The 25,255-nt window shown below is 40.9% G+C and overlaps 4 protein-coding genes across 6 annotated transcripts in view; 1 reads left to right on the top strand and 3 right to left on the bottom strand.

Moving 5' to 3' along the window:
• usp13 (ubiquitin specific peptidase 13) overlaps positions 1-10,382 on the bottom strand; it is a 35,210-nt gene extending 24,828 nt beyond the window's left edge. For 2 of the 3 annotated variants that reach the window (XM_058072508.1, XM_058072509.1), the window contains exons 1-7: positions 10,169-10,382; positions 9,900-10,058; positions 7,955-8,080; positions 7,464-7,524; positions 5,790-5,911; positions 2,184-2,326; positions 947-1,131 (exon numbers count right to left, since the gene is read on the bottom strand). In XM_058072508.1, the coding sequence (XP_057928491.1) occupies positions 947-1,131; positions 2,184-2,326; positions 5,790-5,911; positions 7,464-7,524; positions 7,955-8,080; positions 9,900-10,058; positions 10,169-10,219 (847 nt within the window). In that variant the 5' untranslated portion in view covers positions 10,220-10,382. Of the gene's footprint in view, positions 1-946; positions 1,132-2,183; positions 2,327-5,789; positions 5,912-7,463; positions 7,525-7,954; positions 8,081-9,899; positions 10,095-10,168 lie in introns of all 3 variants that reach the window. The other variant, XM_058072510.1, reaches the window with a different exon arrangement.
• Positions 10,383-11,198: 816 nt separating this feature from the next.
• Positions 11,199-14,440, bottom strand: ndufb5 (NADH:ubiquinone oxidoreductase subunit B5). The gene is made up of 6 exons (XM_058072533.1): positions 14,299-14,440; positions 13,687-13,769; positions 13,359-13,425; positions 13,217-13,278; positions 11,615-11,721; positions 11,199-11,411 (listed from the first exon to the last, which is right to left on the bottom strand). Exons 1-6 carry the CDS (start codon positions 14,414-14,416, stop codon positions 11,291-11,293), a joined length of 558 nt encoding a protein of 185 aa, XP_057928516.1. The 5' UTR covers positions 14,417-14,440; the 3' UTR covers positions 11,199-11,290.
• An 851-nt stretch (positions 14,441-15,291) lies between these two features.
• Positions 15,292-17,843, top strand: mrpl47 (mitochondrial ribosomal protein L47). Its single transcript, XM_058072531.1, has 6 exons — positions 15,292-15,447; positions 15,574-15,722; positions 15,802-15,959; positions 16,039-16,169; positions 16,248-16,343; positions 17,577-17,843. The coding sequence occupies exons 1-6, from the start codon at positions 15,320-15,322 to the stop codon at positions 17,686-17,688; spliced, it is 774 nt and encodes a 257-aa protein (XP_057928514.1). The 5' UTR covers positions 15,292-15,319; the 3' UTR covers positions 17,689-17,843.
• actl6a (actin-like 6A) lies at positions 17,827-25,230 on the bottom strand. Its single transcript, XM_058072525.1, has 14 exons — positions 25,062-25,230; positions 23,971-24,047; positions 22,967-23,138; positions 21,330-21,430; positions 21,147-21,244; positions 20,965-21,059; positions 20,720-20,826; positions 19,931-20,020; positions 19,793-19,854; positions 19,469-19,583; positions 19,126-19,206; positions 18,944-19,039; positions 18,782-18,868; positions 17,827-18,222 (listed from the first exon to the last, which is right to left on the bottom strand). Exons 1-14 carry the CDS (start codon positions 25,084-25,086, stop codon positions 18,142-18,144), a joined length of 1,287 nt encoding a protein of 428 aa, XP_057928508.1. The 5' UTR covers positions 25,087-25,230; the 3' UTR covers positions 17,827-18,141.
• Between the last annotated feature and the right edge of the window lie 25 nt (positions 25,231-25,255).

Below are 25,255 nucleotides of genomic sequence, written 5' to 3'. Positions count from 1 at the left end.
CACTCACATTCATACCTATGGACAATTTGGAGTGGCCAATTAACCTAGCATGTTTTTGGAATGTGGGAGGAAACCGGAGTACCCGGAGAAAACCCACGCATGCACGGGGAGAACATGCAAACTCCACACAGAGATGGCCGAGGGTGGAATCGAACTCGGGTCTTCTAGCTGTGAGGCCTGCATGCTAACCACTCGACCGATCATTATTCATTTTTCATTAAAAAAAGGTATACACAGCGATACAGAGGCACATACGTACTAAATATGCTTTTTAACATGATTAGAGCCCTCCATACATAAAATAACACCCCTATAGTCACTTTTACACTCAATATAGTAGTAAAATAACAATATAATACTACATATATACTCCTGTTTGGATTGTTTCCTGTATTTTAAGTAAAAAATAAAATCCTCTCCAGTTGTGTGGAAGTAAAAAGTTAGCATGATTTTCCCGTCTTTTTAAGGAAATGCTTTCTTCTTTTATAATTAATACACACTTTGACAGGCATGCGTCTTCTTCAAGGTTGAGTGTGTGTGTGTGTGTGTGTGTGTGTGTGTGTGTGTGTGTGTGTGTGTGTGTGAGCGACGGGAAGAAAAGCTCTTTGTTTGGCACCACATGTTGGTTTGTCTGTAAATCTGGACACAACCAAATATTTGAACATTTAGCATTGAGCTTCTGACGGAACAGAAGATGGAGAAGATGGAGAAGATGGAGAAGATGGAGAAGATGGAAAAGATGGAGAAGATGGAGAAGATGGAGAAGATGGAGAAGATGGAGAAGATGAAGAAGATGAAGAAGATGGAGAAGATGGACAAGATGGACAAGATGGACAAGATGGACAAGATGGAGAAGAAGGAGAAGATGGAGAAGATGGAGAAGATGGAGAAGATGGAGAAGATGGAACGGGGACAAGATCAGAGGAAGCCCTGATGGGCGCCAGACCTGCCCCGTCCGGGGTGATGGTGTCCAGCTTGGCAGCCAGGGGGTGGTTGGTCTCTTTGTAGTGGTCCAGGGCGTGGCCGTTCCCGCCGCTCCCATCGAAGAACCACTTCCCGCAGAGCACCGCGCCGTCCGTCAGGTTCAACCACAGGTTCTCCCTCAGCTCGCACTTCTCACACTTCCAGCCGCTGGCAGCAGGAGACAAAGTTGGAGACAAAGTTGGAGACAAAGTTGGAGACAAAGTTGGAGACAAAGTTGGAGACAAAGTTGGAGACAAAGTTAGAGACAAAAGTTGGAGACAAAGTTGGAGACAAAAGTTGGAGACAAAGTTGGAGACAAAGTTGGAGACAAAAGTTGGAGACAAAAGTTGGAGACAAAAGTTAGAGACAAAAGTTAGAGACAAAAGTTAGAGACAAAGTTAGAGACAAAAGTTAGAGACAAAGTTGGAGACAAAGTTGGAGACAAAGTTGGAGACAAAGTTGGAGACAAAGTTGGAGACAAAGTTGGAGACAAAGTTAGAGACAAAGTTAGAGACAAAGTTAGAGACAAAGTTAGAGACAAAGTTAGAGACAAAGTTGGAGACAAAGTTGGAGACAAAGTTGGAGACAAAGTTGGAGACAAAGTTGGAGACAAAGTTAGAGACAAAGTTGGAGACAAAGTTAGAGACAAAGTTGGAGACAAAGTTGGAGACAAAGTTGGAGACAAAGTTGGAGACAAAGTTGGAGACAAAGTTGGAGACAAAGTTAGAGACAAAGTTAGAGACAAAGTTAGAGACAAAGTTAGAGACAAAGTTGGAGACAAAGTTGGAGACAAAGTTGGAGACAAAGTTGGAGACAAAGTTGGAGACAAAGTTAGAGACAAAGTTAGAGACAAAGTTGGAGACAAAGTTAGAGACAAAGTTAGAGACAAAGTTGGAGACAAAGTTGGAGACAAAGTTGGAGACAAAGTTGGAGACAAAGTTAGAGACAAAGTTAGAGACAAAGTTAGAGACAAAGTTGGAGACAAAGTTGGAGACAAAGTTAGAGACAAAGTTGGAGACAAAGTTGGAGACAAAGTTGGAGACAAAGTTCTGCTATGGTCGGCGTGCCGGACGGACATCCCAAAGTTGGAATGTTGCTCAATTCAAGTGAATTCCTAACAATTTTCCAAACAGAAAGATATGGTATGGTGTAAAAAGGAGCAAGAACAGGATGATCCCAAGCGGATGATGAAGATGCTCCATGAGGGTTGGTCCTCCTACCTGGGGGGGATCCGGACCCCATTGTCCTGCTGCCTGAGGCTCCTGGCGTGTCGGGAGACCTGGATCTCCTCCTCCCAGGATTCAGGCTCCTGCTTCTTGTAAGGAGACGGAGCGTTCAGGACCGCATCGCAGGCGATGGTCACCTGGACGACACGCAGGGCAGGTGAGACCACGTTCAGCAGGATGGAGGACACCCCTCCGATGTTCACTGCAGCATATCTTCTCAAGTGGAGCGCTAGCTATACTACTACTGTACTACTACTGTACTACTACTGTACTACTACTGTACTACTACTGTACACTCAAAGGGTGTACAGTCATCCCTCACTGCTTCATTCCTTACTTCACTTTTTCTCTTATTTTGTCTTATTATGTCTTATTGTTATTGGGTAAACAGAGTATAAAGGTGACTATAGGGGTGTTATTTCATGTCTAGATGCTCTAATAATGTTAAAAATTCATTAAGAAGAACATCAACAGGTTTTCCATTTCCTATATGTCTTATTTTGTCTTATTATGTCTACTATTTTGGGTAAAAAGAGTATAAATGTGACTATAGGGGTGTTATTTTATGTCTAGATGCTCTAATAATGTTACAAAATAAATTAAGAAGATCATGAACAGGTTTTCCATTTCTTATATGTCTTATTTTGTCTTATTATGTCTATTTTATTGGGTAAAAAGAGTATAAAGGTGACTATAGGGGTGTTATTTCATGTCTAGATGCTCTAATAATGTATAAAATTCATTAAGAAGATCATCAACAGGTTTTCCATTTCCTATATGTCTTATTTTCTCTTATTATGTCTATTATATTGGGTAAACAGAGTATAAAGGTGACTATAGGGGTGTTATTTCATGTCTAGATGCTCTAATAATGTTAGAAAATAATTAAGAAGATAGTGAACAGGTTTTCCATTTCTATTATGTCTTATGTATTATAATGTCTACTATATTGGGTAAAAAGAGTATAAAGGTGACTGTAGGGGTGTTATATCATGTCTAGATGCTCTAATAATGTTACAAAATAATAAAAAAGATAGTGAACAGGTTTTCCATGTCCTATATGTCTTATTCTGTCTTATTATGTCTACTATATTGAGTTATAGGAGTGTAAATGTGACTATAGGGGTGTTATTTCATGTCTAGAGGGCTCTAATAATGGTAAAAATGTATTTAGAAGATTATAAACAGGGTTTTTTAATGTCTTATATGTCTAATTTTCTCTTATTATGTCTACAATGTTGAGTAATAGGAGTGTTAATATGACTATAGGGGTGTTATTTCATGTGTAGATGCTCTAATAATGTTGAAAATGTATTTATAAGATTGTAAACAGGTTTTTCCATTTCCTACATGTCTTATGTTGTCTTATTATGTCTTCTATATTGAGTAATAGGAGTGTATAGGTGATATTTATAGGTGATGTTATTTCATATGTAGAGCGCTCTAATAAAGTAAAAAAAAAACATGTTCTATGTCTTATTCTGTGTTGTGTATAATATATTAGGTAAACGTGGTGTAAAGGTGACTGTAGGGGTGCTATGTTAAGTCTAGAGGGCTCTACTAATGTTAAAGAAACATTTGGATGGTAGTAAACAGGTTTTCTCTCATTATTTGTACTATACTGACTAATAGGAGTGTAAAGGTGACTATAGGGGTGTTATGTGATGTCTAGAGGGCTCTAGTAATGTTAAAAAAGGTATTTAGAAGACGGTAAAGTGGTTTTCTATGGTCTACCAGTGATGAGCATTTCCTTGAGAAGACATCCGGTCATGAACGTGAGGGGTCTCACTTTGCCAGATTTACACCCAACATAAAAAAACACACAATTAAGACTTGCAGACAAACAAAACAAGTCAGTCTTGCGAGGACAGAGCGGCCATGGTGCTCAAGGCAGCTCGGCAAGAAGAAAGAATGAACATGCGAGATGAAGCCACCAGTGCCATGGACGCTACAGGAGTCAAAGATTGCTCCTTCCATGCAACGAAACACAACACGTCATTCAACTCACAACCACTTCATGGGGCAAACCTGCAAATATCATCAGATGTGGTTTCACAGGAACGTGTTCCTGTCCTTATGCATGATATGTCTTGGATGTACAGTATACAGTACGTACAGTACGTGCTACATAATTACATTTGGCATTCAAATAAATTATAATCATTCCAAATAAGACAATTCATTTTAAAAACAAACAAAAACAAATCAAATTAAAAAGTCTATTTTGAATGAATTGTGAGGCGTATGCCTCGCTGTTGCCCCCTGCCCATGAAAGGAGGTACTGCATCTGCATTTGGTCACGGGTGTCCAAAGAGCAACCGGGGGCAATTTATAGATTTTTTATTATTGGCCCACATCACATTCTAAAAATACGATTAAATAAGAAAACAACAGCAAAAATTGGGGAAAAACAACAACAAAATACAAAAAAAAGATTATATTGCAATTTTAAAAATCATCTTACAGACAAAAGCACAATATTATTAGAAAAAAATTTGAAAAGTTTTAGAAGTGTAAAGTTTAAATATTAAAGACATTTCAAAAGTATTATTAAACCAAAAAATGAAGCTACAATTTTTTGAAAATTCAATTGGGAAAACGTTTTGATCTGACGAGAATTAAATGTCAATATGACAAGAAAACTTTTGTCATCTGGCGGGAAAAAAAAGGGCTCATTTTAGGAGAATAAAGTTGGAACATTCTGAGGGAAGGAAATTATGTTTATACGAGTGTAACGGTGAAATATTCAAGCAAAACAATCATATTATTAGCAACAACACAAAAAATAAAGTTGCACATTTTTGAAAATTTGTTGGGGAAAAAGTTCTGATATGAGGAGAATAAAGTCACAATATGGTTTTTATTCTGAGGAAAACTAATAGTGAATTATATTATTATTTGTATTTATTTATTAAGTATTACTACTAATAATACATATTATTCATTATAATAATGATTTATTATTAGTAGTATTGTTGTTTTTATTATTTTCATTATTAATAATTATTAGTACTAATAATAAATATTATTTATAATAATAATTTATTATTAGTAGTATTGTTTTTATTATTATTAGTTATTACTACTACTAATAAATATTATTTATAATCATAATTATTATTAATATTATATTAAAAAATATGTTATTTTCTAAAGTCATAATATTACAAAATAAATCCTGAAATATTTTGAAAAAAAAAGCAACAGAAAAAAAAAATCCAGCGGGTCTTGCATGTTTTCATTTTGAGATGTAAAAAGTTTGGACACCCCTGACTGACATGGTTGACCAAGTGAAAAGCTTTGGCGGGCCAAACATGGCCTGCAGGCTGCCTATTGAGGACCAAATAGCGTGCACATGTACACCACTCAAAGTCAGGTTTCTTCATGTATGGATGTCATGAGATAGAGCAGGTGTACCTAATGTTGTGGCTGATGAGCGTATGCCCAGTCAGTGGTTCCCCCCATGCGTGACGTGTGTGTACCCAAAGATCCTACATTATGAATCATACGCAATATGAGTGTATTACCCCATGAAGTGGCATCCACTGAGTACGGCTTCCTGTTTCCATGCAGGGAACGTCACACGCCAAAGTCACTAACCAGAGCCGGTAACTCCTCGATATTTGGTAGGGGGATCTCAAAGTGGTCTGGAAAGATGACCAGCTTGGCCTCGTCCTCGTATTCATAGTCCTCGCCGTTAAAGTCCCGGTTTAGCTCCAAATCTTCACAAAGGAGGAAGCAAACGTTGAGTGTTCAACATGTTCAATATGTTCAATAGGTTAAATATGTTCAATATGGTCAATATGTTCAACATGTTCAACATGTTCAATATGTTCAATATGTTCAATAGGTTAAATATGTTCAACATGTTCAACATGTTCAACATGGTCAACATGGTCAACATGGTCAACATGGTCAATATGTTCAATATGTTCTATATGTTCTATATGTTCTATATGTTCTATATGTTCTATATGTTCAATAGGTTAAATAGGTTAAATATGTTCAATATGTTCAATAGGTTAAATAGGTTAAATAGGTTGAATAGGTTGAATATGTTGAATATGTTGAATATGTTGAATATGTTCAATATGTTCAATATGTTCAATATGTTCAATATGTTCAATATGTTGAATATGTTGAATATGTTGAATATGTTGAATATGTTGAATATGTTGAATATGTTGAATATGTGCATTGAAACTGCATCGTTTATCTTTTTGTTCATGAGAGGAAGAAGAGAAGAAGACCAACGGAAGCTTCTCATCTCCAAGTTGTTCCCATGGAAGTCATGGAAATCTCATGAACGAAAAGACTCTTGGAGTCGACTCTTTGAAGTGAACGAGCACATTTTTTTCTTGATTGGTGTAAATGTGCGGTGCCGTGTGTGTACACTCACAACACACAATTATTAATTATTAATAATTATCCCCGTCGCCACTTCCTGTCCGTCCATAGTTTTATTATTCAATATTTCAGTCTGGAGCCTCACATCACGAACTGGAATCCTAATTCTTAGATAGGGGGGGGACAGCGTGCAGTGGAAGGAATTCATCCTCTGCCAGGCCGCCGTTGGATGGGGGGGGGGGGGGGTGGGGGGGGCAACACCCTGACGCCAAACAGCGTCATCGTGTAACGATAGAAGTGTGTCAGACTCCAAGTGTGTGTGGGGGGTGGGGTGGGGGGGGTGACAGGTGGTGGCAGCTGAGGGGCACTGTAAACCAACCCCCCCGCCCCCCCCTAGGCTGTGTGTGTGGCACTTTTGATTTAGACCAGTTACTAACCACACATGCAAATAAAGCCGCTATACTTAGCAGCCAGGAGGAAGAGGAGGAGCCTGATTCATGGGAAATATCTCCCGCCTCGCCGCCTCGGGTTCAGACATGGGGGGTGGGGGGGTCCTGGCTACAGATATTACGACTAATGTACACAAAAACACAATCAGACATCAATATTCTTTTCCAGCATATGGTGGATCATGAAGGTGATGGAAGGTCAAACCATTTCCCACCAGTGGGGGGCACCATTTCATCCATACGTTCATTTTCAGCAGACTAAAAACGTCACAATGTGAAATGTTGGAAAACCAAACTTTGATGGGGGGGGGGGCAAACAAATTGCCCATTCATTTTCAATGGGGAACCTGTCCAAGATGGCGTCCTAAATTAAATGAAACGAGCTGAATATTCTAAATCAGTTGTGGGAGGAGTCAGCGTAACAGGAGCATGTTGGGAAATAAAAAAACCTTACAGACTCCGCCCCCTCCAAACTTACCCAAGAAGACTTTTCCATTGCGTCGCCTGGGGACGGCGCCCCCTGCAGCTCCTGGGGCTTTCTGGGGGGGCACAAGAAATGGGGGTGGTTTTATTTTGAAAGGGTGCTTGGAAAAAGATGCTGGCGGCTCCGACTGGACTCAGCTCAGGTTCCGAGGAGAAGGGGAAACCCCTGAAGGGTCTCACGTCACAGTCTTCCCAGCATGCCTTGCGGGTTATAAATGCTAATATTGTCTTGCGTGTATTTCAAATGTACACGTTGTTGTCATTATTACTAAAGCAGAAGAAGGTATAAGATGATGATCACGTTCTACACGCTTCTTTTACTTTTGGATCATACTGACTGTGTAATCTATACAATATATATCATGTATATGATATTATATACATATATTGTACTATGTATACAATATATAATGGCTTTTATGAGTGGTCCATGCATGGAGACTAAAGGTGAAAAGATTATGGAGGATTTGATGGACGCATACTCACTTCTTTGACGTGTCGCTTGAGGTGCATGTAAACACTCTGGCCTGTTTTACGGTAGTGTCTCTCCACGTGTTCTCGTCCGAAGCCCAGGAATGTGTTCATGCACACATACAGCCCTCCCTCCGATTCCTGCACGCACAAAAATATATTGAAAAACAAATCATTGACATTTTTAGATAAAAAAATATTTTTTTATTTTTATTTTTATTTTTATTTTTATTTTTATTTTTATTTTTATTTTTATTTTTATTTTTATTTTTATTTTTATTTTTATTTTTATTTTTATTTTTATTTTTATTTTTATTTTTATTTTTATGGTTGTCTGATCATTATCGGTACCAATAATTATCGGCCCCATATCACTGTAAAAATGCGATATTGGTCGATAGCAATATGCCATTTTTTCCTGATCATGAAAACCGATTTGAAAAAACAAGAAAAATGAAAAGAATGACAATAAAATACACTTTAAAAAGAATCAAATGATCCAACCAATCAATTTTGTGAGAAAAGATGAAATGGGGATAAAATGAGTTTGTGCTTTGAATGGGGGAAACAGCGTCCTCTGGTGGTCACACACGGAAAGACAACATTTCCTCTGAACTGAAAATGATAGAAGCCACAATTATTACTAATTATTACTCTGTTAACATCAAGTGAGCTGCAAGATAACATGGTGGGGGTAGGCTGCATGAGTGCTGCCAACAAAGGGGAGCTGCGGCTGCTGTATTTATTGATTTGTATCTGTCTCTTGAGAAGATATACGTGCTAAAAATGGGTCATTGTGATCCCGCCTTCCTTGTTGGATGTACCAAACTGGGACGAGGCTGCCAGAAACCTCCAAGTGGCCCAAAGTGACATCTGATCTTGAACAGAGCACGGCTAAAAATAAAGCAGCGCTCAAGCTAACATGATGAACTCCAGACAGCTGAGTCACCTTTAAAAACAGACCCGTGTGGACGCTTCCTGGAGATGGACGTTCCTGTGGAGTCAACGCCATCATCCCTACCCTGGTTGCCACCAAACCGGCGGACCGTGACCCAGCTGGAGATCAAATGTGAACGCGGCGCAGACCGAAGACGCAGAGTTCCAATACCACAGAGCACGCATGGGGAGAACATGTAAACTTCATACGGTGATGCCCGAGCGGGGAATCGAACCCACGTCTCCTAGCTGTGTGGCCTACGACTCATGCAGTCCCCGAATTAAACTGAATTTTTATTTATATTATTTATATAATTTAATCAAAAACGACTCGTTTATTTAAATTATTCATAAATATTATAATTTTTATATATATGTATATAATATTATTTATGTTTATTTTATATTATATATATTTATATTATTATACTCCTCGACTCCTTGGCATGCAATTCTCTGTTGAAACGTTAGGGGCGCTGTTTCCCAGGGACTCATGCAGTCCCCGAATTAAACCGAATTATTATTTATATTATTTATATTTATTTATATATAAATATAATATTATATATATATAATATTATTTATGTTTATTTTATATTATATATATTTATATTATTATACTCCTCGACTCCTTGGCATGCAATTCTCTGTTGAAACATTAGGGGCGCTGTTTCCCAGAGAGTCAACTTGGTGAGCAAACACCAGGCTATCACTTATTAGCTTGTTAGCTTCCTTTCTAGCCAGCCAGCAATGGTAGCTAAAGAGAAAAAGGGCGTGTCTAACAGCAGTACACGTACAGGAAATTATGCTAATAATAGTGACGTCATTTGGGGACTTTTCTGACAGCCAATAGCTACGTTGCTTACTGGGGAGTGGCAACCGTGAAGCAGGTGTGCTTGGCATCTTCTCATCACATGAAAGCCTCATTTAGACATTTCACGGCACATACACACTAACACGTTTACCACAGGTGGGTACACACAAACACACACACACACACACACACACGCACGCACGCGCCTACCGGAGAGTCGAAGGAAAAGGCGCACTCGCTTTTGAAAACCCTGTCTCCGGTCTTCGGGACTCTAACCGTGGGCATGTAGGGGACCAGCAGCTCTCCCAGGTCTGCAGCCATGTTGGCGTCCCCGCTCCTCGCGGCACAGTGCGACGCCAGCCACCCGAGCTGAGAGAGACGAGGGGGCTATTTTTAAAAACATTCCTGGGGGGGGCGGGAGGAGGAGGCTGACGTGACAAAAACAACACAATTCAAGCACGGATGGCGGACGAGCTTACGTTCGCTCCCTTCTTTTGTGTCTTCCTTCCTCCTCCGGCCTTAAATCCCATCTGAATGTTGCTGCCCGGGAGCCACACCCACCTCACGCGGACGCCGCGGGAAATATTTAATGCTGGCGAATGTGATGAAAAGCACGTGTCCAATATTATTATTGTTATCGCTTCGGGAGCGACGCGGATAGCAAAACCCTCAGGCGCCTGTTAGCCAATAATAATTAAGGGGCTGGGGATCGATACCCGTGTCGATACCAGGTGATGAGGTTGATATTTATGTTTATTTAATCAATATCTGTGGCGTTTTTGCTGTTATTTAAACATGTTATTGTGTAAAAATATGAGGCAATAAACAATAGGATTTGAATGATTTGTTATCTTTATTTTGCTCAACATTATTTTACATTGTCTTATATTGTTTTTTATATTTTTATATAGTCATATAGTTTTTTATAATATATAAAATTGCTATATGTGGCTTTACTATACCAATTTTGTATTTTATTATTTAATTTTTACCTTCAAATTGGTCTTCCAAAGGTGACACAATGGGGGGGGGGGGGGTACTTGATGAAAGAATCCATTCCTATTTTCTCCAAATGTATTTAAATTTTCTCTTAAGGGCATATTTCAGTTATATTGTACCTGACCTGGATTCACTTCCATTTCATAGCTGGGGCATACAATAATATTTATATACTATTAAATGGGTCTCAAATAAGATAAAAAAAACATATTTGTAGTTTTAGTTAGATTATTATCAATCTAAACAATGTCATCTGAGAAATATAGAAAGTTTAAAAAACGGTATCATCAGCGGCAATGATGCGACCTGTTTTTACTCTGTACTGTATCGATACTAACATTTGCAGTATCGCTTGCCTCCAATAATAATAATAATAATATAGTGCTGTAGTTTGGTTGGCCCAACTCTGCCCCCAAGCGGTGGCCCACGTTATTGCAACCATAATGTATTTTTAAGTTGCATCCATTGTTATAGTCGCCTACAAAAAACAACACAAAATACCAGAGATAATATTTTGCTATTTTATTGAAGTGTGAAGGAAAAAATGTACAATGAGGCTAGGAGTAGATCAGCACAATGTAGTGAGCCGACACCGGCCAGGTTCAGGTGTCGGGTGAAGACTTGTGGCTGCGGTCGATGAGGTCCTTGTCCAGGGTCTGTCTGTGGTACCAGGGCCCGTCTCCTCGCTGCCTCATGTGCCTGCGCACCTCCAGCTCTGCCAGTCTGCCAAACCAAACCAAGGTGGAAGTGGTCATCATTTACTGTGACCACTAAGCCAAAGTCACCACTGCTGACGGAAATCATGGAAAAGTACAAAAAAAGTGTGGCTGGGACAATGGTGCTCATTTTAAGTGTTACTCAAACGTCAGGAGCGTTTGGCCAAGATTGGCCGATGGGTAACACGGGGTAACATGGGTTTCACCCACCTCATGTCTGCCTTCTCTTTTTCCATGTGGATTGCAGCCATCATCTTTTCATAATCCTTCACTGGAGAATCATAAAAGGTGCGAGTGATCCAGCGAGTGATGGGGTGCTGTAATCAAACACATTGGGGGGGTGGGGGTGAGAGTCGGTAGCGTAAACATGTTCTGCTTTTAACTCATTCACTGGCAGCCATTTTCAGAGAAGAGCATTTTGGGGTATTTTTGCTGAACTTTTAAGAATTTTAGGACTACATAAACATTGAAACGGTCTGACACTCTTCTTCAAGAGTTTGTTTCTAGCCTTTTGGGGTCTTTATAAATCAGCAGTAGAACATAAGGTGGTTTTAGCCAAAACACCTGATTTTGAACAACAAAAAAGAGAAGCAAAACAAAGCAGAACGGTGACTGACGTCCATATTTTTGGTTTTAGTGACACCTCAAACATCCGAACAGCGTGCATGTGTGCGAGCATGGGAGCGCCAATTCCATATAGACGACCAGCAACAATGGCGTCACCAACGTCACCCCTATCTTTCGCCATGGCGACAGATTCACAGCCAGACAAACTCTGGGTCAATAGCCACGGTTACATGAGGACTTTTTCTCTTTCCGAATGACCTTTCCAAAAGCAATGGTATCCATGGAAAGGAATATTCCAATCTCGTCTCCATGCGCCGCTATAATCAACCAGAATAGTCAATGGGGCATGCCCAGTAAAACGTAAACACCAACATCACGTGATACCGACTTCCTCCAACTTTGCTTAGCAGTCCAGTGCCGATTGCTGGCCTCCATTTTTAAAAGTGAAGAACGTCTGGAGCTGCGTGTTACGTCATATCTCAGCATTCGCTGAAAGAACGCACCCGGGATCAATTTAAACTTTAAAAAATAAAATTCAATCTCGCTAATATTTTATAATTAAAGTCGGGACATGTTTTATATACTAGATATGTATTTTCTTTTTATGAATGGCGTATAGAAGGGTTTAGATTGTGTTCCACAGATGGCGCTAATGCACACCAAAGCTGCTTGCCAACCGCCAATAAACAACAGAAGAAGAAGAAGAACGCAGTCTGACAACTTTCCGTTTGCGCGGGTACAAGATACCTCAATCGGATTGGGGAAAGGAATATTCCACCCCTGGGAATCCCATTATATATTCATTCGGATTGGCACTTTTCTTTGGGAATGATGTGTATACAAAGGTTAGATTCCTTCCGTTTGAGCAAATAAACCGAATGGAATTGGAATATTTGGGTCCATGTATACGTGGCTAAAGTAAGGATTTATATATATTTCCCTCTGTCAGCGTGCATTTTGTTCACTTCCTGCTTTCCTAATATAGTTTAAGTTTTTTTTTGGTCCCGTACCAAAGTACTCGGTGATATGAGCATCCAATGACATAATGTGTACCATAGTAAGTGTCAATATATATATGTGATATATATAGCACATCATGACTGGTTCAAGACTCTTCATTGCCCACAAGTCTGAAATTCACACACAAGATGAATAAGATCTGTAGCGCCCGCAAAATAAAAGAGCAAAAGACGTGAATGGACACAAGCTAGTGTGATCAATAGTTTTGTAAAGCAAAGTTGATACCTTATAGTACTCCCAGTGCTCCGGTTCGTAACCTTCAGGAGTTTCAACCAGCTCTGCTTCACCTTTAAAACGCAATGAACACATGATTACTGTGGACAAAGACAAAGTGTTAGAAAACAACACAACACGTCCAATCACTTACCAATGAACACGTTCACACATGACACAATGATAGCCACGGGGATCCCCGTCAACAGGATGTAGAATTGCTACAGTGCAAAGAGAGAGTGTCATTCTTGTAGCGTTCCACGGAGTCTTTCCATTTTCCGTGCCTTCAAAATGAACCGATCGTGTGTAATGACTCCCCACAGACTATAACTCCATAGACTATAACTCTCCATATAGTAAGTGTGTGAGGGATGTACAGTGACAGGGCTAAGAGTGTCAAAAATGGGTGCATCCATTATTTGCATTTTTTTGGCTATTCCAGAGGGGGGGTACTGCAAATTGTGCGGTTCTTCCAAACGTACCAACAGACGCAGAAATCTCTTGTCATAGAACTCGGATGGTTTGACCACAAACATATTCTTCCCATGACCCCAACGGACGGCCACTGAGGAACGAAAAACAACACAAACAACAAACATGAATGATGATACAATACATACAGTTACTGCAGAAAGTATATTCAATAAATTAAACCTATAAAATAATACATTAAAAATAATACAATAACTTTGTTATTAATATTTTATTCAATAGCATTAATAAAATACATATGCTTTCATATTTATTTCGGAATTAAGCAATGTTACTGCTTTGTTTGATCTTGAGAGTAGTGCTTATTCGGTTTCAAATGATATTCTATCTATCATTAAAATGATATTCTGGTGCTTAGAGATCGAGAACATACAATATTATTATCCCCACTCATGACTTACTAAGTGCTGTATTGATTTTTAATATCGTAATAGGAGTGAAGTTGACACATTAGCCTCTCCGTGTAGCTCCTCGCTGACTGCCACACAGACAAGCTAGCTCATGTTAGCATGCTAGCAAACCCCATCGCAAGGTCACAAGCGAAGGGGACAACTTCCTCACTCAAACAAAGAAACACTTCACCCAGCCGTGGTGTCGCCTACCTTTTCCCGTTTGGGGGATTGTTCGATTGAGTACATTTGTCGCAGCGTTGCCAGATTTCGGAGGACTCAGTCTGGCTGCAATAGCAGCGGCAGACCTGAGTAGACTCATACCCACCATGTCTACTGTGGGCGAGTACTTTGGTGTCGCTCGCGAACGAATCGGCTTCAAAAGACGGCTCGTTTTAATGAACGACAGGAGCCGAGTTAGTTTGTTTCCTTTTCTTTTTGGTCAAGATGCGTGGCGGCGCCTTTGTGTCCGTGAGTGAGAAATTAGCAAGAGATGGGAACTATTTTCACTTCATTGGTCTATTGAGATGGAGCTTTGTTGTTGTATTTTATTTATAATATAACGGGCTGCACAGCGACCGAGTGGTTAGCGCGCAGGCCACATAGCTAGGAGACCGGAGTTCGATTCCGCCCCAGGGCATCTCTGTGTGGAGTTTGCATGTTCTCCCCGTGCATGTGTGGGTTTTCTCCTGGTACTCCGGTTTCCTCCCACATTCCAAAAACATGCTAGGTTAATTGGCCACTCCAAATTGTCCATAGGTATGAATGTGAGTGTGGCCTAAATAAATAAGTTTAAATAATGAACATTTTACAATTTTTTCTAACATTAGTAAGTCATTGTACACAATAAACATAATTTGGTAATAGATTTAAGACAACAACAACAGTAAAAATCCGAAGAGCCAAAAGAGACGGCTCTTTTTAGTGAGTCGATCCAAAAGAAGCGGCTGTCTAAAATAACCCCCAAACACCACCACTCCGGTGGGCAGGCCTCCTAACAACAAGCAACGTGATTCGCTGTTGAACGACTTGACGCGGAAACCGCCATCATCTAAGAGGGCAAGGCTATATCGATGATCTTGTTTTATTTTTTTATATATTTAACGCTTATTTTGCATGTTCTAGAGAATTACAACAAAACTAATTTTGGGTAAAAAATACAAAATTAGTGAAATGAAAAAAGAGTTATGGTAGAAAAATGCATGCTGGGTAATTTGAGAACGACCTGGCAAAGATGGCGGCGTCCTCAACAGGACGCGTTTTGAATCTTTGCAAGCAATTTCAGAACGTTTGCCGGATAGCCTCACAGATAAATGTTCCAAAATATGCCGGTCTGACCAGTTTAAGCTCTTATCTTTGCAGGTGAGAGCAAATGTAATTCATAAATAGCTTGACGTTCGGGGTTATTTATTGTGTGTCTTACCGATATTGGCAGCAGCTTTCTAAAGCATAACTCAAGGAATTCATTCACTTTTTTTGGCCCAACAGGGAAAAGTCTCCGCTGGTCGGCCAATGTCGGTACAATCTCAGCCAGCCTGTGCTTCAATGTCGTTCCTTGCACACAACTGTCAACAGAAGGGGTCTGGATGAGTTCTTCGACCTGCCAGAGAACTGGGGAGAGAACACAGTCAAATCAGGTGAAACCAAGTGGATCAAACGGCGTCTCATTAGTGCTTGTCATCATGGGAGTGTTTGTTTTGTGTGATCCTGCTGCAGGAGCACCGTGGACGGCCAAACAACTGAGGGCAAAGAGCAATGAGGATTTACACAAACTGTGGTATGTGTTGCTGAAGGAGAAGAACATGCTGCTCACACTGCAGCAGGAATCAAGAAGGCAAAGGCTTCAAATGCCCAGTCCAGAGAGAATCAGGAAGGTTGGTGGATTTGGGGCTGAGTTATTGTTACCATGGTAAAAAAAAAAAAAAACTGATGAAAAATGTATTCTCTTCCCAGGTGGAGCGCTCCATGATCCGGTTGGAGACGGTGGTGAAGGAGCGAGAGACTTCACTGCGTCTGCTCCAGACGGGCCAGGAGAGAGGACGACCAGGAGCCTGGAGGAGGAACGTGTTTGGCTTTGCGTACTGGTGAGAACTTGCAGGCAAATATTAACGGAAAGAATTCAAATTCTCATGGTGTCCTCATCACAACGCTCCTCCCTCCAGGTATCGATTCAAAGAGTACGCCATTCCCTGGTACATGAATAGAAGATACAAGCGAAAGAAGTTTTACACGCCCCACTTTGTTGAGCCGCACATCAGGTAGGACAAGTACACAGGATTATGGTAGAATCCTGTTTAATACTGCCAGTCTTTTATTTTGAAGCCTACTTTGCACTAAACAGGAAGCATGTTAATTTTTTTTCGGTGTTTGACTGTTTTTGTCTATAAAATCATCTGTTTAGGTCAACATGTGTTATAGTATCATACAGTATTTGTTGTAGTAGCATATGTCAACAAACACATCAAGTCCTGGTTCACATGTTCTTATTCTAAAAAGTGGCCGCTTATGTTGACGTCAACATACATGGTCGAGCTTTTTTGTCTACATAAAATCATCGGTTTATGTCAACATTTGTTGTAGTAGCTTATGCCACAAACACATAAAGTCCTGGTTCACAATGTTCTGATTCAAAAAAGTGGCCGCTTATGTTGACATCGACATACATAGTCGACCTTTTTTGTCTACATAAAATCATCAGTTTATGTCAACATTTGTTGTAGTAGCTTATGTCAACAAACACATCAAGTCCTGGTTCACCATTGTTCTTATTCAAAAAAGTGGCCGCTTATGTTGATGTATGGATGTAAAATCATCCATTTGTCATCATATGTCAACAAATGCATGACGTCCTGGTTCACCATGTTCTCTTGCTAAAAAGCGGTTGCTTAAGTTGACGTCGACATAACCATGACATGGTCAAAACACTTTTTGTCAACATAAAATCATCCGTTTATGTCATGTGTTGTATCATATGTCAACAAACTCGTCAGGTCGTGGTCCACCATGTTCTGATTACAAAAAAAATCCTCGGTTAAGTTGGCCTTGACATACATGGTTGACCGCTTATGTTGATGTCAAATTTAAGCACCAAAGGGGTCGTTTCTATGAAAAACGGTTCCGTTTTTGTTGACATGTCTTGTAGTATTGCTACACAACAGCATAACTACCGTTTAGTTTCCCAGCTTTAAAATTGGTGCATGGTGACTTCCTGTTCAGTGCAAAGTAAGCTTCTAAATAAAAGCACGACTTTAGTAACCTGACTTTTTCCCCACAAAAACTCATTGCACAATGCACTCATTATTTGAGATTGATTGGCGTGTGCACTGAAGCTTTATTGTAGTCGAGACATACAAGCAAACTAGCACAGCAGCTGTGTTGGATTAAAGAAAATACACAATAAAAATAAGCAGACATGTAGGAAAGTGGTTTGGGTTTCTCACATGGACATGAAGAGGTTGATATATTTGTACCTTTTCCTGTTTGCCTGGCAGGTTACGTATCGAGAAGTACATTCGAGCTCAGTACAGGAAATCCAACATGGAGAAGAAAAAGCTGGCCAAACTTCAAGAACGGTTTCCTCAGATGAAGGTTCCAGCATCCTGAAACGTCCATCAATTTCCTCCGGTTACTTTAGCTTTTTATGTATGTGATCACGTAAGATAAACAATGACATAACTTCTTTTTGCCCTTTCTCCCTCGCTTGTTAATTCAACAATCACAATAAAGTCCAGCCACTGAACGTTAAGAATTAAATACAGTTTTATTACGACTTTAACCCAACTCAAAGTTCTTACAAAACACAAAATCCTGAAATCCAACTTCAAAAGTTCTTGGTCGGTGTGCTGTAGAAAATATTTAGTTTGGGCTGCCGCCGCATGAGCACGAGCGTACTAAAATGATATTTTGTTGCTGGATGTTTCCACAAACCACCTGACCATGATGGTACTGTCAAAAGAAATGTCATGTCTGTAGATGTGTACGTGTCCAACGTAAAAAAAAAAAATGATACAAAAAAGGAGAGATTCATCAACACGAGAGCCAAGGTGAGCGGTTACATCAAGGGCACTTCCTGTCCACACATTGCTTTCCTCCCTCCTCGTACTCTTGTTTGGAGATCCACATTTGCTGGAAGGTTCCCTGGAAGACGAGGAGCACCGATTGTGACAAACAATACAAGCAGTTGATGTTTGCTAAATCCAAGGATGAAGAGTCTTGAACCAGTCATGATGTGCTATATATATCACTATATTGACACGCACTATGGTACCCATTATGGCATTGGATGCTCATATCACACAGTACTTCGCTACGGGGCAAAAAATAAATACAAATAAAATAAAAAAAAATTAATATATATATAAGAAAGCAGGAAGTGAACAAATGTAAGAGTTAGTGATTGTAAAAGTACCAGATGGAGGGGTAGGATTTAATAAGCTTTGCTTCTTCCTACTCCTTTTGGACATGTGGAACTGGGAAGTGATTATGGGATGCACTCAATTGGAATCTGATGCATGTTCTAATGAAATTAAACATCAGAGAAGGTGTTAAAACCCGAGTCGAGTAAATACGATGTGGCTTGGATGGATAGTTTGCGTGGGGACACATTTTGAAGTCATCAAACTAAAGCTGGAGTCAAGTCCAGAGTCATATCTATGATATTATATCATATTGTGAGCACGCGTGTTTGTGTCCTTACGAGCGATGCCAGGATGGAGCCTCCTATCCACGCACTGAAGCGACGCTCCACTGTGGTGTTGTTGGCGATCAGCTTCAGTCGCATGCTCTATAAATACAAAAAAAAAAAAACATGAACCTGCGGATTCAACATCATTTTTGTGCACGTCACCCATTCACTCACCGGGGGGGTTTTCTGGGAGAGTTCTCTGTTGAGGCGGTCGGTGAAGCCCTGAATGAGCGTGTTTCCTCCGGTCACCACAACACTGCCGTACAGACCCTGACGCACAAGTCCACATCAGATTGGTTTCTAAATTAATCTCACTCGCACGTCAAAATAAAAATAATCCAAGTGTCCATAATCACCGGCCGGATGTCGATGTCGCACATTCCCACGCTGGTCGTCACCACGTGTCCGACTCCTAACATGGTGTTTCCCGACAAGCCCTGGCGGTGGCAATCCAAACACACCATTGCACTCACACAAATACTACTAGTATAGAACCCGCAAGGCATGCTGGGAAGCCCACGCCTTGCAGGGTATGAATGCAGGTATATTATTAGCGTGTTCAGTCTGTGTTCTGTTACTGTGGATTATATAATGGCAGTAATCATGTCCCATGTTGCTACTAGCCCGTGCGTATTTCAGCTGTGAGTAACTAGGATGACTTTTCTGTCCATAAGCTCTACAAATGAGGCAAAAGTGCACCTTTGCGTTGGAGGGGTCAAACAGCCCCTCTGGGATTTTGAGCCTCTCGGCACCAAAGTCGCAGTTGTAGCCGTTGGGCAGCTCGTAGTGAACCGTGGGCATCTGGGCGGCAACCCTGAAGGAAGACAAAGACTTTTTTAGCATTTCGTCAGCAGCTTGAGGAGGTGACATTTTTAACAAGTGAAGTAAATCAATTGTAGAAAATATCTTAAGGACAGTACATCTGCTACACAATGGGCAGGTCAAATGCCAATAAGCACCATTTTCTAAGCCAAAGCTCATAACCCAAGCTGGCTTTCATTTCAAAAACGTGTATTTTCTTACTGTTCATCGTATGGCGAGTCAGACACCTGCAGCACCGATGCCTGGAAGTCTTGGATGACACACTGTGACCACAAAGACGCTGGTACAGACATTTTGAAAGAACAATGAACATTGTGTGGTCCTGGTGCTGCTACTGACATTACACATGTAGTTATGCCACGAGCGAGTGACTTGTGGTAGTTTCTCTTTCTTCTTCCAGCAGGCGGGCGATCCCTCTCGCACGCCATCCTGGAATGGTAAACGGTGAAGTTGCAAAGGTTTTTACTCAAAAAAAAATCAACAAAAGCACAACACTTGAACGCTAGTCTTTCACTTCAATGCCGCCAAAGATGTTAGTTGATGACTAAGCAACACAAATATGTGGAAATATGGGCTAATAACTATAAAAAAGGCCAGTAAGGATAATTCATAATGCCGCCTACAGAGAACATACTAACTCCTTATTTGTAAAATGACAAATACTTCAACTTGCTGATATAGTTCATCTTCAAACAGCTAAAATAATGCATAAGGCTAAAAATAAGCAATTAGCTAAAAATGTCATCCAATACTTCTCTACAAGAGAGGAGAAATATGATCTCAGGGAAGAAGTACATTTGAAACACTTCTATGCTAGGACTACGTTATGCTAGCCATAGCATTTCAGTATGTGGAATCAAAAAATACAAATAAAAAAAAAACTTAAACCATATTATGAAAGCAGGAAGTGAACAAATGTAAGAGTAAGTGATTGTAAAAGTACCAGATGGAGGGGTAGGATTTAATAAGCTTTGCTTCTTCCTACTCCTTTTGGACATGTGGAACTGGGAAGTGATTATGGGATGCACTCAATTGGAATCTGATGCATGTTCTAATGAAATGAAACCATTCCCAAACTACGGTATGCCAGGTACGTCACTTCAATGACACGTGTAAAATCCAGCTCACCTTTGATGCGATCATGTAAGGAGGGATTATTTCAACATTTAACTCTTGGAAAAGTTCCCTGCACTGCATGCTCATGAAGTCTCCGGCAAGGGGAGACTTGACAATGCCTGTCAAGAGAAAAGAATAACTTATTTTCAAATAACTTTATTTGAAAACCTTCCGTTTCCAGAAACCATGTAGCCATTGGTCAGGGGTCGACTGAAGCTCCAAAAAGTCTTTGCGCTTGAGAGAAGACAAGGTCTTACCTTGCTGCAGCACATAGCCATCATGCACCGGTATGGCTGTGGTGTGTGTGGCGCCGCTGTCCAGGACCAAGCCCGTAGACCGCCCGTTGGCAAAGCTGACATTATCAGAGTAAAGGGAACAACAATCGCCCACGTATGACACGCTCAAAGCATGACCGGCATGGAAAAGCGGAAAAGGATACGCGGAAAGCACGGCCGATTTGCAGAGAAAGAAGGCGGGAATGTTGTAATGCTCAAACATCAGCTCGGTGAGTTTTTCTCGCTTGGCTCGCGTGTTCCACTTCGGACACAAAAACACAGGTCCTCAAACATCACATGAAATCACTGACCTCAGAGTGTCCGCTGGTAGGAAAACAACAACTCACTGATGCTTCCGACATAAGCACCGGATGCAGGCTGGGTTCGGACTTGAAGTGCATCTTGTAGGTGTGATCCAGAATGGCTTGGAAACTGTCCCAGTCTTCAACTGTACAGGAGAAAAACAGCAAAACCAGTCATGATAAGACCTTTCAACAATGGATCCCAAGAGGTATAACCGCATGGTGTAGAATAGTAAACAAGGGGAAATTCATGAGCTTCCAAGAACTACAACCAATATAGGACCTGGGCCAAAACCATTCTTTTAGATACATACAATTGAGAAATGACTATGACAGGAAAATAAAATGCTTGATGAATAGAAGAAGACATGGGCTGATTCAAACGCCTGCTTATAAATCCAAGACACGCGTGGAGAAAAATGGCAGAAATGGACGCTGTTCACGGATAGAAACCTAGGAAAGGACTCAAATTACACCATGACAAGGAATGGGAAATCACTGTGTATGTCCAGTGCCCCATTTTAGTTTTGAGTTTGTTTGTATTAATGTTGATGTTTTGTTTAAAAAAACTATTAAAAAAACGAAGTAAAAAAATATAGTATATATACATATAAATAAAAAACCAGCAAAATGACATTGCAATGTATCACATCGGAGACACACAACAATTTATTGAACCTCTGCTGTCATGCCTGTGAACACTAGTGATGGGAAACGTGAATCCCTACCACTCACTAAAGTGTCGGCTACTCTATCCACTTGAGTCGGGTACTTGAGTCGCCCACCGCAGAAAATCACACATCCAAATCCACAAAGTCGCACATGCTCAACAAGTTGTGAATCAGGTACTCGATACACTTGCGTCACCCGTCACAGAGACTTGTGTCAATCGGGTACTCGGGTATATCGGGTATACTCGGGTACTCGGCACATGCGCATCTTCAACATGTTCCAAACCCATAACACAGACACCCCAACTTGACATGTGACCTGGTTTCCTTTTTTAGCAGAGTCCTGATTTATTATAAAACCCGCAAGTTTTGAACGACTCGTTCATGACTCGTACGTCCACACCCTATCATGTGACTGTGCCAGTGCTGACGGCAAATACATAATTGCGGCACTACAGAGGGCACAACCACAGCATTCCTTGCCAACGAATATCCAAGGTCTTTGCTGTGTTTGTACGTACAAATCATCACCACTGGGTCATATTGCTAACAAAAAATGGACCAACGAGGATCTTTTTTTAGATAGCAATTTGAGCAGCATCCACCAATGTTCCAGGTCAGTCCTCTAAGGGAGGCTGCCGTCCCACTCTGCCGCTCTGCCGCAATTTAGATTGGTGTCACAATCGCCTCTAAATAGCCTCTTCTCTACGGACCCTCATTTTGATTAGCATCATCAGCTACACTTACCATCTCCAGCTGACAACCACCCCTTTCTTTTTCTTACTGCCTGTTCTCTACATAAAAGCCCTTGTTGGGTGGTAAGAGAGTCACAAAAAGCCAAAGAAAAAGCAATGCTTGATGACAGAATGAGTGAAACTAAAAGTCCTACTAGTCGTGCTCAGACTTGATCTGAGGCTGAAATTAGATTTTGCTGACGTCACGCATTCGAATTCCAAAGATTTGTGCAACTTTATGGGTATCATTTTTATATGCATCAACAGGAATACTCACTCATGCCGTTCTTCAGGGGTGACATGACCTCCATGTTCTCCCTGGGGACCCTCAGCTGGTTGGTGTCAATGAAATAGGTGGTGCCGCTCTTTCCTTTGTCGCCATCCGTCTCCATGGGAGTGGTGCCGTCCTCTCGGTCGAGGGTCACGCCTATCACCGTGGGGAAGTCGGCCTTCGCCAAAGCAAAACACAGGCCTTTACTTTTCAACCTCACGCAAAAAGTAACACTCATGCTTGAGGGAACCAGCGTGGAACAGCAGGTTTGTGGTGGAAACCACACCTAGTTAGAGCATCCAGACCCTGTTTATGGACTTCTAAACACCGTTTCTAACATTATTAGAACCACGCAGACATGAAATAACACCCCAACAGTCATCTTCATACTCGTACATAGTAAACATGACATGCAATTGAAAGACAGAACTGGCCGTTAGCATTGAGGAAGTTCCTTCCTGTTGTAGTATCTCAAAAGAAATCTGTGTTGGTCGCACACCTCATTAAAAAACTACACTACAACACTTGTCGATTGACTGATATAATCAGGCCAGTCTGACACACATCTGCTATGCATAGACGTACATTCTGACTGTACTGCTAGCTGTGCGTACATCACATTGCGTACTGCCCGTGTGCAGGCTACGGCATCCCTGAAGTGACACAAGAGACGGACGCCGGACTCCACATCGAGTGATGGAGTGTTCAGGTTGGGAAACTGTACTTCCCAATCAGAACAAAATGAAGCATCCCGGAATGAACAGTGTTCAACTTTAGAGGTTCCGCTGTAACAACTTATAACTAATTGCATCAAACGAACACACACACATCTTCATAGAAAAGATCTAGAATGAAGTGAACTCCATTTCTACTGCCCGTCTCCTGGGTGACAGACCTCATTTCTTGGCATCAGCAGCTGACCCCCTTCGCGACAAGAGATGAAGACGCACACAGAAAGTAAAAAAAAAGGGACAAGTGGAATTAGGTTATTTGACAGAACAACTGCTCACTTTGGGACAGTCCTCTCCTGCGTAGCCAGCTCTCACAGTGTACGAGCCGATGTCGAATACCAGTGCTCCCACCTCATCTGGAAAAACAAAACATCATAACTCTGCCTCTTATCACCAATGTTTTGTCAGAGAATAAGAACATGTAGCCGGAGGGATCGGTGTTCCCTCATCAGTCGCCATATTTAGCAAGTAGTCAGAGCCCTCTAGGTACTGGTCTACTGGTACTGGTTTTCTGGTCTTACTGGGCACTTTTGGAGACTAAAGCATGTATCTCTCTTCTCAATGAGCAGTGGGCTGTCTTGCTTGTGACTTCAAAAGAGAAAGTTCTTATGCAAATTAGATTTTGACATCATCATTTCCCCTTGTCACAAATAGATGGTAGTATGTTGGACCTTGCAGTATTTATCTCATGCAGTTGCTTTGTGTGCGTTTTCGCAATTTGCAGCATATTTTTTTGCATCTGTTTTTGATTGTCCGGCGATTATGTGATTGCAGCTTTTCCCCTGTTGCATGAGTTTTATGTGTGTCATTAGTTTCGATCCTTGGGAAACAACAGGTAATACTTGACGTGTATGACCATTTATTGGATTATCTCCTAGTACAGGTTATGAAAATGTTATATAATATTAGCATGAACGTCGTCAAATGTTATTGATATATGAACATGATATGTGTTCGCTGCAAGGTTATCAGTAAATACTGTCATTAATGTTTGATAAAGGTGTTTGTTCAAAGTCTTACTCTTAACAGTAAGTACAGTCATCGATTTACAAATGTAAACAACAATTTACTCAACAAAACAACTCGGCGAAGTTTCGCCCATCTCACTTTCATTCATTCATTGCGTCAACTTGCTGACTACATGAACGGAAGTTAACTGAACCCCCTAAATGGCCTGTTGCATATGGCATAATCGTAAATACAGACACAATATAAGCTACGATGGATAAAGCTACAATAAATAAACTCGCACGCTGCGAACTATAAAGCTAACCGGTAGCATGGCTAGCGTAGCTCGCTAGCTGCGAACAATGCTAACATTAAGGAATGGGGAAGCTGATTCATTTCGGAGGTGATCAAAAGCCACTCACCACCGCCGTATACTCCGCCGCTCATCTTTGTAATATTCACAACAGCGCCTTTGTGTAATAATGTGGAATATTGTTGAAAAATCCAAACCGCTGGACGGCTAATCACAACAAAGGAGCTGCACTAGCATGGAACAGGAGTGTACAGCGAAGCAGGGCGCCACTTCGCGTCATAGCCTCCCGTCCAATCAGCGAGC

The sequence above is a fragment of the Doryrhamphus excisus genome, chromosome 5 (genome assembly GCF_030265055.1).
Source record: "Doryrhamphus excisus isolate RoL2022-K1 chromosome 5, RoL_Dexc_1.0, whole genome shotgun sequence".
Taxonomy (NCBI): Eukaryota; Metazoa; Chordata; class Actinopteri; order Syngnathiformes; family Syngnathidae; genus Doryrhamphus; species Doryrhamphus excisus.
The sequence above is the reverse complement of the archived record's forward strand: the minus strand, read 5'-3'. Positions and strand labels throughout refer to the sequence as shown.

Bases quoted from the DNA above. Each gene is read 5' to 3' on its own strand.
- ndufb5 (XM_058072533.1), bottom strand. From the start codon at position 14,416: ATGGTGGGTATGAGTCTACTCAGGTCTGCCGCTGCTATTGCAGCCAGA. The intron at 13,770-14,298 runs GTAGGCGACACC...TTCGTTCCTCAG, and splicing joins AATCCCCCAAACGGGAAAAG to TGGCCGTCCGTTGGGGTCAT. The intron at 11,722-13,216 runs GTATCAACTTTG...GTTTGATTACAG, and splicing joins AGCACTGGGAGTACTATAAG to CACCCCATCACTCGCTGGAT.
- actl6a (XM_058072525.1), bottom strand. From the start codon at position 25,086: ATGAGCGGCGGAGTATACGGCGGTG. The intron at 21,060-21,146 runs GTATCCTTTTCC...TGATAATGTCAG, and splicing joins AAATCGGCCGTGCTTTCCGC to CTTTGCCAACGGGCGGTCTA. The intron at 19,207-19,468 runs GTGCACTTTTGC...TGCCACCGCCAG, and splicing joins TTGACCCCTCCAACGCAAAG to GGCTTGTCGGGAAACACCAT.
- mrpl47 (XM_058072531.1), top strand. From the start codon at position 15,320: ATGGCGGCGTCCTCAACAGGACGCGTTTTGAATCTTTGCAAGCAATTT. The intron at 15,448-15,573 runs GTGAGAGCAAAT...TTGGCCCAACAG, and splicing joins TTAAGCTCTTATCTTTGCAG to GGAAAAGTCTCCGCTGGTCG. The intron at 15,960-16,038 runs GTTGGTGGATTT...TTCTCTTCCCAG, and splicing joins GTCCAGAGAGAATCAGGAAG to GTGGAGCGCTCCATGATCCG.